General features: G+C 61.8%; 2 protein-coding genes across 5 annotated transcripts; both read right to left on the minus strand.

Annotated features, from left to right (window-relative positions):
• Positions 1–1,050: 1,050 nt before the first annotated feature.
• LOC128849565 (beta-1,3-galactosyltransferase 2-like) lies at positions 1,051–4,231 on the minus strand. Of its 2 annotated transcripts, none has more exons than XM_054051882.1 (2): positions 4,087–4,231; positions 1,051–2,584 (listed from the first exon to the last, which is right to left on the minus strand). In XM_054051882.1, exon 2 carries the CDS (start codon positions 2,577–2,579, stop codon positions 1,563–1,565), a length of 1,017 nt encoding a protein of 338 aa, XP_053907857.1. In that variant the 5' UTR covers positions 2,580–2,584; positions 4,087–4,231; the 3' UTR covers positions 1,051–1,562. The 2 variants fall into 2 exon arrangements, with proteins under 2 accessions (XP_053907857.1, XP_053907856.1); XM_054051881.1 differs by lacking the exon at positions 4,087–4,231 and adding an exon at positions 3,934–4,041.
• A 1,899-nt stretch (positions 4,232–6,130) lies between these two features.
• Positions 6,131–13,394, minus strand: QTRT1 (queuine tRNA-ribosyltransferase catalytic subunit 1). Of its 3 annotated transcripts, none has more exons than XM_054051879.1 (10): positions 12,963–13,394; positions 12,100–12,168; positions 11,106–11,244; positions 10,559–10,637; positions 10,010–10,125; positions 9,165–9,303; positions 8,161–8,275; positions 7,974–8,083; positions 6,980–7,064; positions 6,131–6,400 (listed from the first exon to the last, which is right to left on the minus strand). In XM_054051879.1, the coding sequence occupies exons 1-10, from the start codon at positions 13,179–13,181 to the stop codon at positions 6,245–6,247; spliced, it is 1,227 nt and encodes a 408-aa protein (XP_053907854.1). In that variant the 5' UTR covers positions 13,182–13,394; the 3' UTR covers positions 6,131–6,244. The 3 variants fall into 3 exon arrangements, 2 of the variants coding, with proteins under 2 accessions (XP_053907854.1, XP_053907855.1); XM_054051880.1 differs by having other exon boundaries at positions 6,136–6,400; positions 8,200–8,275; XR_008447434.1 differs by having other exon boundaries at positions 6,346–6,400; positions 7,974–8,121; positions 8,200–8,275.
• Positions 13,395–14,008: the final 614 nt, after the last annotated feature.

Below are 14,008 nucleotides of genomic sequence, written 5' to 3' on the forward strand. Positions count from 1 at the left end.
TTTATTTTCGCAGCCGGTGGGAAGTGGCGGAGGCGGCTTCAACCGCGTCCCTCGGGCAGCGCCGCGGCGTCACCTGAATGTAGGCAAATAAACACGGAACTCGCGACCTCGCGGGGATATTCCATCATTTTATTGACCCAAAAGTCCCAATTTGGGGACGAAACACGGCGACAAAACACCAAATAGGGGATATTCCGTCATTTTATTGACCAAAAGTCCCACTTTTGGGATGAAACGTGGTGACAAACCCCCAAATAGGGGATATTCCGTCATTTTATTGACCTGAAAGTCCCACTTTTGGGCCTAAACGCAGCGACAAACCACCAAACAGGGGATGTTCTGTCATTTTATTGACCCGAAAGTCCAACTTTTGGGCCTAAACGTGGCGACAAACCACCAAATAGGGGATATTCCATCATTTCATCGACCTAAAATTCCCAATTTGGGGACTAAACCAAACCTATGCTTTCCTCACCAAACCCATCCTTTTCCCAACAAAATCACCCCTTTTCTCACCAAAACTCCCCTTTTCCCCACCAAAAAAACCCTTTTCTCACCCAAACCACCCGTTTTCCACTCAAACCCATCCTTTGTCCAACCAAAACCACCCCTTTTCCCAACAAAGCGCCCCTTTTCCTGCCAAAATCACTCCTTTTCCAACCAAAACTCCCCTTCTCTCACCAAACCAAACTTCTTCCAACCAAACCCATCCTTCTTCCCACCAAAACCACTCCTTTTCCCACCAAAACCCCCCTTTCCGCACCAAAACCCCCCTTTCCCCACCAAAACCACTCCTTTTCCCACCAAAACTCCCCTTTTCCCAACAAAACCCCCCTTTCCCCACCAAAACCACTCCTTTTCCCACCAAAACCTCCCCTTTTCCCACCAAAACTCCCCTTTTCCCACCAAAACTCCCCTTTTCCCACCAAAACCTCCCCTTTTCCCACCAAAACTCCCCTTTTCCCACCAAAACTCCCCCTTTTCCCACCAAAACCTCCCCTTTTCCCACCAAAACTCCCCCTTTTCCCACCAAAACCCCCCTTTTCCCACCAAAACTCCCCTTTTTCCCACCAAACCCTCCCTTTCCTCTTTGCCGGTTGCCGCCGGCTCCGTATCTCTTATCACCCTTCCCTTTGGAATAAACTTTGCCCCCTCTGTGCCGTTGCCGGGGCCGAACCTGCGCCCAACGCGGCGCCGCCGCCTCGGCAAACACCGCGGGCGTTGTGGCGATAGCGGTCGCTTTCCGGATTGGACGGCGAAGCCCCAACGGTTTCCGGGAGAGAGCAGACGGTGGGTGAGGCTTTTATTACCTCCATTGGCTCCGGCGCAACTTTGCCGTTATCAATAATAATAAAAATAATAATAATTAATAATACTATGAGTCCTAAAGCGAAGGGGAGTGGCGCGGCTGAACCGGAGCGTTCGTCTCCGGTGCCGCTGTGGCTCAGTGCGGTGGAAGAGGGGACGGCACCGATGGCATCACCAAAGGCTTTGAGGTTTGGAGCCGGCGCGACCGGCTGCAAAGTCACCGGAGGAGGCGAAGGCGGTGCCGTCGGCTGCGGTTAATGGCGACACTTCCGCTTCTCCTCCTGGAAACGAGGCCAAAGCCGCAGCATCTCCGCCGGTTGGTAATGGTGAACCATAACGAGCCGGTCGAACCGACACGCCTCGTACGGCACGCGGTGCATGTTGAAGGCGCCCCAAGGGCTGTTGGTGATGCCGACGCCCAAAGCGTGAAGGCAGATCCCCATGAAGGCGTCTTCCATGTTGATGACCCTCAAGGTTTGGGCCACGCCGTAGATTTTGGCGGCTAAATCGCCGGAGAGGACGTAAGCGGGGCCGCCGCAGTAGGGCGGGTACGTGGCGTTGGGGTAAACCTCGGCCGGGACGTACCACTTGTAGCCCTTGTGCCGTATGGGCTGCGACCGCCGGTAGATGTAACCCGTCATGAAGTTCTTCTTGAGGGGCACCAAGAGGCGCTCGGCGAGGAACGCCACGTTGAGGAAGACGTCGCGGTCGGCCTTCACCACGTAAGAGGCGTTGGGGCAGTGCTTCGCCACCCACTCCATCCCCATCAGCGTCTTCAGGGTGAGGTTGTGGTAGGTGTCCAAAAAGTCCTGCTGGAGGAGGTCCCCGTGGAGGGCGTTCTCCTCCTCCAGCAGCGCCCGCAGCTCTTTCCCGAACACCGGGTGAAGGCCCACGAGGAAGAGCCGGACGACGGTGACGCCGGGCACCGAACTCTCGTTGCCCCACGTTTGCCGGATGACCCTCCGGCCTTCCACGTCGCGCGGCTCCGTCACCACCAGGAGCACCAGGAACGGCGTCCGCTCCCGGCATTTGTGCGGTTGGTTGATGAGGAAGCGGTAAGGGTGCGGGTACGGCGGCTGCAGCGCGTGGCGGCGGAGCGGCGGCGGCGTTGGCGTCGCGGTGGCAGCGGTGGTGCCGCGAAGGCCGTCGGGAGCGTCTTTGGCACTGAGCGAGAAGAGCGATTCGGGGCCGCGAGGGCCCCACAGCCCCAACAGCAGCAGCGACGACAGCGCCAACGGCACCAGCAGACGCCGTCCCGGCAACGGCAACATGGCGGCTGCGCCGCGACAGCGTCAGGGGGACCCCGAAACCAACACAGTACCCCAAAACCCCCCATAGTGACCCCAAAAAACAACACAGTACCCCAAAACCCCCCATAGTGACTCCAAAACCCCCCATAGTGCCCCCAAAACCCCCCATAGTGCCCCAAAACACCCCCATAGTGACCCCAAAACACCCCAGAGTGCCCCAAACACCCCCATAGTGCCCCAAAATCTTCCCATAGTGCCCCCAAAAACCAACACAGTGCCCCCAAAACCCCCCATAGTGCCCCCCAAAACCTCCATAGTGACCCCAAAACACCCCCATAGTGCCCCCAAACCCCCCATAGTGACCCCAAAACCCCCCATAGTGACCCCAAAAACTCCCCATAGTGCCCCAAAACCCCCCAGAGTGACCCCAAAACATCCCAGAGTGCCCCAAAACACCCCCACAGTGACCCCAAAACACCTCCATAGTGACCCCAAAAACCCCCTTAGTGGCCCCAAACCCCCCATAGTGACCCCAAAACCCCCCATAATGCCCCAAAACCCCCCATAGTGTCCCCAAAACCCCCCATAGTTCCCCAAAACCCTCACAGTGCCCCCCCAAAACCCCCAAAGTCCCCCCAAAAACACCCACTGCCCCCCAAAAAAAACCCCATAGTGTCCCCAAAACCCCCCATAGTGCCCCTAACCCCCCCCGAGTGCCCCCCAAGCCCCCATGGCGCCCCAAAAACCTCCAGAGTGCCCCCAAAACCCCCACAGCACCCCAAAACCCCACCCAGCGCTCTCCCTGCACCCCCTAAACTCAGCAGGACTCACTTTGCACCCCAAAACCTCCTCCCTTGGTGCCCTCCCCGGGGTCCCCCTGCACCCCAAACCCCACCCACTCGGCACCCAGGGCTCCCTCTGCACCCCAAAACCCGCCCCGCACCCCCCCGCACCCCAAAACGCGCTCTGCACCCCAAACCCCCACCAGGACTCCCTCTGCACCCCAACCCCCCCGGGGGCTCCCCCTGCACCCCAAAACCCCCCACTCAGCACTCAGGGCTTCCCCCCCTCCGGGTCCCCTCGAGGCCCCCCCAGTTCTGGCCCCGCACCCCTCCCAGTTCTCCCAGTTCCCCCTGGCTACAGCTCCCAGTTCTCCCAGTTCCCCCTGGCTACAGCTCCCAGTTCTCCCAGTTCCCTCTGGCTACAGCTCCCAGTTCTCCCAGTTCCCCCTGGCTACAGCTCCCAGTTCTCCCAGTTCCCCCTGGCTACAGCTCCCAGTTCTCCCAGTTCCCTCTGGCTGCAGCTCCCAACTCTCCCAGTTCCCCTCAGGCGCTGCTCCCGGCTCTGCCCAGTTCTCCCAGTTCTCCCAGTTCACCTCAGGCGCAGCTCCCGGCTCTGCCCAGTGCTCCCAGTTCCCTCCAGGCACAGCTCCTGCCTCTCCCAGTCCCTCCCAGTTCCCTCCAGGTGCAGCTCCTGCCCCTCCCAGTCCCTCCCAGTTCAGCTCAGGTGCCCCTCCCAGCAGCCCTACCTCGTTGCTCCCAGTTCAGCGCAGGTGCAGCTCCCAGTCCTTCCCAGTCCCTCCCAGTTCAGAGCTGGTGCTGCTTTCAGCCTCCCCAGTAGCTCCCAGGCCTTCCCAGTTCAGCACAGGTGCTGCTTTCAGCCTTCCCAGTAGCTCCCAGTCCTCCCCAGTCCCTCCCAGTTCAGCACAGGTGCTGCTTTCAGCCTCCCCAGTAGCTCCCAGTCCCTCCCAGTTCAGCGCAGGTGCAGCTCCCAGTCCTTCCCAGTCCCTCCCAGTTCAGAGCTGGTGCAGCTTTCAGCCTTCCCGGTATCTCCCAGTCCCTCCCAGTCCCTCCCAGTGCTCCCAGTCTCCGCTGTGGGGCAGGAGGAGCCACAGGTGCTGACGCAGCCGCCGCACCCCACAAACGCCCCATTGACGCAGGAGCTGTGGGGCAGAGCTTGTGGGGCAGAGGGGTTGTGGGGCAGAGGGGGTTATGGGGCAGAGGGGGTTATGGGGCAGAGGGGTTATGGGGCAGAGGGGGTTATGGGGCAGAGGGGGTTATGGGGCAGAGGGGTTGTGGGGCAGAGGGGTTGTGGGGCAGAGGGGTTGTGGGGCAGAGGGGGTTATGGGGCAGAGGGGTTATGGGGCAGAGGGGGCTGTGGGGCAGAGGGGGCTGTGGGGCAGAGGGGTTGTGGGGCAGAGGGGTTGTGGGGCAGAGGGGGTTATGGGGCAGAGGGGTTGTGGGGCAGGGGGGTTGTGGGGCAGAGGGGTTGTGGGGCAGAGGGGGCTGTGGGGCAGAGGGGTTGTGGGGCAGAGGGGGCTGTGGGGCAGAGGGGTTGTGGGGCAGAGGGGGCTGTGGGGCAGAGGGGTTGTGGGGCAGAGGGGGTTATGGGGCAGAGGGGTTGTGGGGCAGAGGGGGTTATGGGGCAGAGGGGTTGTGGGGCAGAGGGGGCTGTGGGGCAGAGGGTCCCCACGTTGTCCCCTCCCCCCTTTGGCTCCGCCCATTCTCGGGGGGGAGGGGCGGGGTTGGGACCCGATGACGACGATGACGTCAGAGACAGACCCGGGTGTGACGTCAGCGACCCGGAACCCGGATCTGCCCCTCCCCCACCGCCCCCTTTGACCCATTCACCCCCTTCCTCCTCCCTTTGCCCCCATTCACCCCCTTTGTCCCCCAGAACGCATTTACCCCCTTTACGCCTCTTTGCCCCCATTTACCCCCTATGCCCCCCCAAACCCATTTGCCCCCCCTTTTGCCCCCCATTTCCCCCTTTGCACCCCCCATTCACCCCTTTTGCCCCCCCTTTACGCCCCCTATGCCCCCCCAAACCCATTTGCCCATTTCCCCCCTTTTACCCCCATTTACACCCCTTTGCACTCCCCATTTACCCCCTTATGCCCCCAAACACATTTGCCCCCCCTTTACCCCCCATTTCCCCCCATTTCCTCGCTTTGCCCCCCCTTTACCCCCCAAACCCATTTCCCCCTTTGCCCCCCATTTCCCCCCTTTGCACTCCCCATTTGCCCCTCTTTGCCCCCCATTTACGCCCCCTATGCCCCCCCAAACCCATTTGCCCCCCATTTACCCCCCTTTTCCCCCCCCTTTCTCCCTTCCCCCCCCTTTCCCCCCCTTAAAAAAAAAAGCCTTAAACTCATAAAAATCCATAAAAAAAGTATAAAATTCTCGGGGGGGGGGGAAGAACCCCCCATTTTTGGGGTTCAGGGAGGGTCCCCATGGATATCCCCCCATTTTTGGGGTTTGGGGGGTCCCCATAGATATCCATCCCCCAATTTCTGGGGTTCGGGGGGTCCCCATGGACATCCCCCCATTTTTGGGGTTCGGGGGGTCCCCATAGATATCCATCCCCCCACTTTTGGGGTTCAGGGAGGGTCCCCATGGACATCCCCCCCCTTTTTGGGTCCCCACAGATTCCCCTCAGCTTTTGGGATATGAGGGGGGGTTCCCCACTGGATTTTGGGGTTCTGGGGGGGGTGGTCCCCCTAATTTCAAGGTGTGGGGGGCCCCCCTGAATCCCCCCCCCCTTGGGTTCGGGGGGGCCCCCCTGAATCCCCCCCCCCTTTGGGGTTCGGGGGGGTCCCCATTTTTTTGAGTGCCCACAGATTCCCCTCAGGTTTTTTGGGGTTCTGGGGGCGGTTTCTCCACTGGGTTTTGGGGTGTCCCCCCCCGTTACTCCACTTCGATGCCTACCGAGCGGAGGGCATCGCGCACCCATTCCGGGGTCCCCCCCGGGGTCCCCCCGTACCGCTCCCGCAGGAACCCCCGAACGAACGACGGGAAGCGGCGCTCCACGATGCTGCGGCGAATGGCGGCCATCAGCCCCAGCTGGGGGGGGGGAGACGGAGTGAGGGGACCCCCCCAGACACCCCAAAAACCCCCCAGAACCCCCCCAGAAGATGGGGACCCCCCCAAGATCCCACAAAGCTCCCCAAGACCCCTACAATGCCACTTATCCCCCGATCAGCCCCAGCTGGGGGGGGCACGGAGTGAGGGGACCCCCTCGGACACTCCAAAAACCCCCCAGAACCTCCCCAGAAGATGGGGACCCCCCCAAGATCCCACAAAGCTCCCCAAGACCCCCCCAACCCCACTTATCCCACCCCCCCATCAGCCCCAGCTGGGGGGGGGGGGCACGGAGTGAGGGGACCCCCCCCCAGACACCCCCAAAACCCCCCAGAACCCCCACAGAAGATGGGGACTCCCCCAAGATCCCTCTGAGCCCCCCAAGACCCCCACAATGCCATTTATCCCCCCCTCAGCCCCACATCTCCCCTCGGCCCCACATCTCACCCCACATCTCAGCCCCACATCCCCCTCAGCCCCACATCTCTCCCCTCAGCCCCACATCTCTCCCCTCAGCCCCACACCCCCCTCAGCCCCACATCTCCCCACATCTCCCCACACCTGGTAGGCGATGTTGTGGAGGCTGATGTGGTGCAGCGCCGCCGTCTCGGTTCGCAGCAGTGCGTGGAGGAAAGCGCGACTGTGCCTGAGGGGGGGCAAAAACGGTATGGTTTGGGGGGGGGGGACACCCCCCTTTTCTCCCTCTTTCCCCACTTTTCTCCCCCTTTTCCCGCCCTTTTTCCCCCTTTCCCGCCCTTTTCTCCCCCTTTTCACCCCTTTTCTCTCCCTTCCCTCTCTTTTCTCCCCCTTTTCCCACCTTTCCCCCTTCCTCCCATTTTCTCCCCTTTATCTCCCCTTTTCTCCCCTTTTCCCCCCCTTCCCCCCCTTTCATCCCCCTTCCCTCCCCCTTTTTCCCCCTTTCCCCCATTTTTTCCCCCATTTTTTCCCCCTTTTCTCCCCTTTCCCTGCCTTTTCCGGCCCTTTTTCCCCCTTTCCCGCCCTTTTCTCCCATTTTCCCCCCTTTCCCCCCCTTACCCCCTCTTTTCTCCCCCTTCCCCCCTTCCCCCCTCTTTTCTACCCCTTCCCCCCTTTTCTCCCCTTCCCCCATTTTACCCCCTTTCCCCCCCTTCCCCCATTTTTTCCCCCTTCCCCCCTTTTTTCCCCCTTTCCCCCTTTTTCTCCCCCTTTCCCATCCTTTTCTCCCCCTTCCCCCCCTTTTCTCCCTCTTCCCCCCTTTCTCCCCCTTTCCCCCCCTTTTCTCCCTCTTTCCCCCTTTCTCCCCCTTTCCCCCCTTTTCTCCCCCTTTTCTCCCTCTTTCCCCCTTTCTCCCCCTTTCCCCCCCTTTTCTCCCTCTTTCCCCCCCTTTTCTCCCTCTTTCCCCCCCTTTTCTCCCTCTTTCCCCCCTTTCTCCCCCTTTTCTCCCCTTCCCCCCTTTCTCCCCCTTTCGCCCCTTTCCCCCCCTTTTCTCCCCTTTTCCTCCCCTTTCCCCCCATTTTCTCCCCCTTTCCCACCCTTTTCTCCCCCTTTTCCCCCCTTTTCCCCCTTTCCCCCTCACCTCTGACATGTGGGGCAGGAGCAGCGCTCGTCTATGGGGCGGAAATCCTTTGCGAAGCGCCGGTTCTTGAGCTGCAGGGATCCCTCAGGGACGAGTGCGGAGCCGAAGCGCTGTGGGGCAGCACTGAGGGGTCACAGACCCTCCAAAGCTATGGGGCAGAGAGGGGGGGGCATTGCCAAAGACCCACATCTGCCCCACATCTGCCCCACCGGCGGTGGTTTCTCACCGCTGTGCGTGTGGGGAAGACGCAGTCGAACATGTCACAGCCCAGAGCCACACACACCACCAGATCCGTGGGGTAACTGTGGGGAGAGGGGGCGCTCAGCCCCACAGCCTGCCCCATAGCGACCCCTCAGCCCCATGGCCCGACCCACAGCGAGCCCCTGCTCCACAGCAAGCCCCTGCCCCATAGCGACCCCTCAGCCCCATGGCCTGACCCACAGCGAGCCCCTGCTCCACAGCAAGCCCCTGCCCCATAGCGACCCCTCAGCCCCACGGCCTGACCCACAGCGACCCCCTGCCCCATAGCGACCCCTCAGCCCCACGGCCTGCCCCACAGCGACCCCCTGCCCCACAGCGACCCCCCAGCCCCACGGCCTGACCCACAGCGACCCCCTGCCCCATAGCGACCCCTCAGCCCCACAGCGACCCCCCTGCCCCATAGCCCTCCCCCACAACCCACATTCCACGGGTGTTGTGCTGCCCCCGCCCTGACCCACATCCTGCCCCACATCCCACCACACATCCCACCCCACATCTGCCCCACATCCCCCCTGCCCCATCCCTGCCCTTCACCTCTACCCTCCATCCCTGCCCCACACCTCCATCCCTGCCCCACACCTCCATCCCATCCCTGCCCCACATCACCATCCCATCCCTGCCCCACACCTCCATCCCATCCCTGCCCCACATCTCCATCCCATCCCTGCCCCCCATTTCCATCCCTGCCCCACATCACCATCCCATCCCTGCCCCACACCTCCATCCCATCCCTGCCCCACATCACCATCCCATCCCTGCCCCACACCTCCATCCCATCCCTGCCCCACACCTCCATCCCTGCCCCACACCTCCATCCCATCCCTGCCCCCCATTTCCATCCCTGCCCCCCATTTCCATCCCTGCCCCACATCTCCATCCCATCCCTGCCCCCCATTTCCATCCCCGCCCCACAGCCGTGGGTCTCCGCACCCGACGCCCATGAGGTATCGGGGTTTGTTGGGGGGCAGCAGTTCGGCGCTGCACTTCACCGCCCGCCAGAAGGCGCTCTTCTCCTCTCCCCCACTGAGACCCCCGATGGCAAAACCGCACACGGCCCTTTGGGTCATCTCTGCCCCGGAACAGGAAGAGGAAGAGGAAGAAGGTCAGGGGGGAAACGGGAGGAGGAGGAAGAGGAAGGTCGGGGGGAAAGAGGAGGAAGAGGAGGAAGATCAGGGGAAACAGGAGGAGGAGGAGGAGGAGGAAGAGGAAGGTCAGGGGGAGGAGGAGGAGGAAGAAGGTCGGGGGAAATAGAAGGAGGAAGGAAAGTTGTGAGGAAGAGGATGAAGAGCAAGAGGAGGGGGGAGGAGAAGGACAGGGAAGGAGGAAGAAGAGAATGGAAGAATGAACATCGTGAGAAGGAAGAGAAAAAGGAAAACGAGGAGGAAGAAGATGAGGTGGGAGGAAAGAAGGGAGGAAGATGAAGAGCAAGAGGAAGGGGAGGAAGAGAGGGAATGAGAAAGAAGAAGATGGAGGGGGGAAGGCCGTGAGGAGGAAGAGAATAGGAGGAGAGGAAGAAGAGGACGGGAGGAAGAGGAGGAAGAAGAGGAGGATGGGAGGAAGAGGAGGAAGAAGAGGAGGAAGAGGAGGAGGAGGATGGGAGGAAAAGCAAGAGGATGGGAGGAAGAGGACAGGAGGAGGAGGAAGAGGAAGATGAGGAGGGGAGGAAGGGGAAGATGAGGGTGGGAGGAAGAGGAAGGTGAGGGTGGGAGGAAGAGGAAGAGGAAGGTGAAGGTGGGAGGAAGAGGAAGAGGAAGGTGAGGGTGGGAGGAAGGCACCTCGGATGCAGCGCCGGCGCAGGTCGGGGTCGAGGCCGCCCTGAATGATGGCGAAGAGGCGCTGACGCTGCGGCAGAGAGTGAGCGGCCACCGAGCGATCCAACCACCGCACAGACCTGCCCGGACAGACAGACGGACACGGAACCGTCACGGACAGACAGACGGGACAGGGACAGACAGACAGACCTGTCCGGACAGACAGACGGACATGGAACCGTCACGGGGACACCGATGGACAAACAGACACACGGGACAGGGACAGGTGGGACAAGAAGGGAACAGATAGACAGGATAGATGGATGGGACAGACAGACAGACAGGACAGACAGATGGGACAGACGGACAGACAGGACAAACGGACAGGACAGATGGATGGATGGATGGATGGATGGATGGATGGATGGGAGAGACGGACAGACAGACACATGGATGGGGACATGGGGGACACGGACAGACGGACTGACGGGGCTGTGGGGATACAGACAGACAGACAGATGGGGGGAGCGGGGACACGGACGGACAGACGGACGGACGGACAGAAGGACAGACCGCATCATGGCCTCCTCGACGCGGGGTCCGGTTTCGGTGCTGCTGACGACGTCGTCGAGTTGCATCACAATGTCAGCGCCTGCGGAGACCCCCAAAGGGGAAAAGGGGGGACAGACCCAGTTTGGGGGTGCGGAAGGGGGGGCTGAACCCCCAAACCCCCTCTTTGGGGTCCTATAGGGGTCTCTGTCCCCCAAAACCCCTTCTTTGGGGTTCCAACCCCTCCATGCCCCGATTTTGGGATTCCTTGGGCAACCCAGGCTTTTTACACACCATTTTTGGGGTCCTATAGGGGGTCCCTGTCCCCCCAAATCCCATTTTTGGGGTCCTATAGGAGGTCCCTGCCCCCCCAGATCCCATTTTTGGGGTCCTATAGGAGGTCCCTGTCTCCCCAAATCCCATTTTTGGGGTCCTATAGGAGGTCCCTGTCTCCCCAAATCCCATTTTTGGGGTCCTATAGGAGGTCCCTGTCCCCCCAGATCCCATTTTTGGGGTCCTATAGGAGGTCCCTGTCCCCCCAAATCCCATTTTTGGGGTCCCCCCGACTCACCCAACGCGTTCTGAATGGCGATGGAGCGCTCGGGCGTGAGCAGTACCTCATCGTCGCCCCACGGCGTGCGGAAACGCACCCCAACTTCCGACACCTCCGCCAGCGCCGCCAGAGACACCATCTGGAACCCTCCGCTGTCCTGGGGGGACCCCAAAAACAAAGAGGGGGGACCCCAAAAACAAAGGAACCTCAAAAATGGCAGTTGAGGAGGAAACAAGGGCATCTGGAACCTCTTAATGTCTGGGGTGACCCCAAATCTGGGTGATTTGAGGGAGCAGTGACACCATCTGGGACACCCTGAGGTCCTGGGGGACCCCAAAAATAAAAGGGGGCCCCAAAAATGGGGTGTGAGGAGGAAAATAAGGGCATCTGGAACCTCCCAATGTCCGCGGTGTCCCCAAATCTGGGGGGTTTGAGGGGGCAGTGACACCATCTGGGACCCTCTGAGGTCCTGGGGGACCCCCCCAAAAAAAGGGGGGACCCCAAAAACAAAGGGAATTAGGTCGGGGGGTGTAGAGGAAACAAGGGCATCTGGAACCACCTACGGAGGACCCCAAAACGGGGCAGAACCCCAAAAATAGGAGTGTGAGAAAGCAGTGACATCATCTAGAACCCCCCACCCCGCTGTGCTGGGGGACCCCAAAACCAGCAGAGATCCCTCAAATCAAGGGGGGACCCCAAAAACAAGACGGGGAGAAGGCAGTGGCACCACCTGGACACCTCTACTGTCCCGGGGGGGACCCCAAAATGGAACGTGGGTCTGGGAGTGCCCCTGTGCCCCCTCTGGTGTGGGTCTGGGGGTGCCCCTGTGTCCCCCCCGGTGTGGGTCTGGGGGTGCCCCTGTGCTCTCCCTGGTGTGGGTCTGGGGGTGCCCCTGCGCCCCCCCTTAGTGTGGGTCTGGGGGTGCCCCTGTGTCCCCCCCGGTGTGGGTCTGGGGGTGCCCCTGTCCCCCCCCCCGGTGTGGGTCTGGGGGTGCCCCCCGTGCGCCCCTCACCGTCAGGAGGTTGTGGGGCCAATCCATGAACCGGTGGAGCCCCCCCGCGCGCCGCACCAGCTCTGCGCCCTGAAACGATGGGGGGAGGGGGGTCAGGGGTCCCCCTTTTTGCCTCCCGAGGGCCCCCCTCATTCTCCCCCCTCCCCGTTAACCCCATCTCTTTCTCCTCTCTCCCCGTTCTCTCTCCCCATTGTCTCTCCATCTCTCCCCGTTCTCTCTCCGTTCTCTCCCCGTTCTCTCTCCATCTCTCCCCGTTCTCTCTCCGTTCTCTCCCCGTTCTCTCTCCGTTCTCTCCCCGTTCTCTCTCCGTTCTCTCCCCGTTCTCTCTCCGTTCTCTCCATCTCTCCCCGTTCTCTCCCCATCTCTCCCCGTTCTCTCTCCCCGTTCTCTCCCCGTTCTCTCCCCGTTCTCTCTCCGTTCTCTCCCCGTTCTCTCCATCTCTCCCCGTTCTCTCCATCTCTCCCCGTTCTCTCCATCTCTCCCCGTTCTCTCTCCCCGTTCTCTCCATCTCTCCCCGTTCTCTCTCCCCGTTCTCTCTCCCCGTTCTCTCTCCGTTCTCTCCCCGTTCTCTCTCCGTTCTCTCCATCTCTCCCCGTTCTCTCCCCATCTCTCCCCGTTCTCTCTCCCCGTTCTCTCCCCGTTCTCTCCCCGTTCTCTCCCCGTTCTCTCCCCGTTCTCTCTCCGTTCTCTCCCCGTTCTCTCCATCTCTCCCCGTTCTCTCCATCTCTCCCCGTTCTCTCTCCCCGTTCTCTCCATCTCTCCCCGTTCTCTCTCCCCGTTCTCTCTCCCCGTTCTCTCTCCCCGTTCTCTCTCCCCGTTCTCTCTCCCCGTCTCTCCCCGTTCTCTCCCCCGTTCCCGCTCACCGGCCTCGCCCCGAGGTGGAAGGTGTTGCCGAGGCAGAGGCCGCAGCCGAGCGCTTCGAGCTGGGCGGCGGTGATGCCTTTGGCGGTGCCGGCGGTGCCCACGGGCATGAACACGGGGCAGGGCACGGTGCCGTGCGGCAGCCGCAGCTCTCCCGCCCGCGCGCGGCTCTGCGCGCACTCCGCCACCACCCGCAGCACCGGCTCTGCCGCCGCCGCCATCTTGGGGGGGGAACGCCTGCGCTACACCACGTGACGCGCGCACTTCCGGCCGCCATCTTGGACCGCGTGACGGGAGCCTCGTGCCGGAAGTGACCGTCGCTAAGGGCAACGCGGGCGCCGCCGCAGGAGCGGGTTCGGAAATAGGCCGCGGCCGCCCCGGAACCAGTGCCGCCCAGTGCGCTCCCAGTTCAGCCCAGTGCTCCCCCAGTTCCGCCCAGTCCGCTCCCAGTTCAGCCCAGTGCCGCCCAGTGCCATCCGTTACACCCAGTTCAGCCCAGTGCTCACCCAGTTCCACCCAGTGCGCTCCCAGTACAGCCCAGTGCATCCCAGTTGCTCCCATTGCACACCCAGTTCTACCCAGTGCATCCCAGTTCCACCCACTGCGCTCCCAGTGCTCCCCAAGTTCCACCCAGTGCGCTCCCAGTACAGTCCAGTGTGCTCCCAGTTCAGCCCAGTGCACTCCCAGTTCAGCCCAGTGCACTCCCAGTTACACCCAGTGCTCCCCCAGTCCTACCCAGTGCTCCCCCAGTTCAGCCCAGTGCACTCCCAGTTCCTCCCAGTGCACTCCCAGTACAGCCCAGTGCATCCCAGTTGCCCCCATTGCACACCCAATTCTACCCAGTGCTCTCCCAGTTCCACCTAGTGCACTCCCAGTTCTGTCCAGTGCGCTCCCAGTTCCACCCAGTGCTCCTCTACTTCCAGTTCCACCCAGTGCACTCCCAGTTCTACCCAGTGTGCTCCCAGTGCTCCCCCAGTTCTGCCCAGTGCACTCCCAGTTCAGCCCAGTGCATCCCAGTAACCCTCTAGTTTCCCCCAGTTCCCCCCAG

Source organism: Cuculus canorus, chromosome 30 (assembly GCF_017976375.1).
Source record: "Cuculus canorus isolate bCucCan1 chromosome 30, bCucCan1.pri, whole genome shotgun sequence".
NCBI lineage: Eukaryota > Metazoa > Chordata > Aves > Cuculiformes > Cuculidae > Cuculus > Cuculus canorus.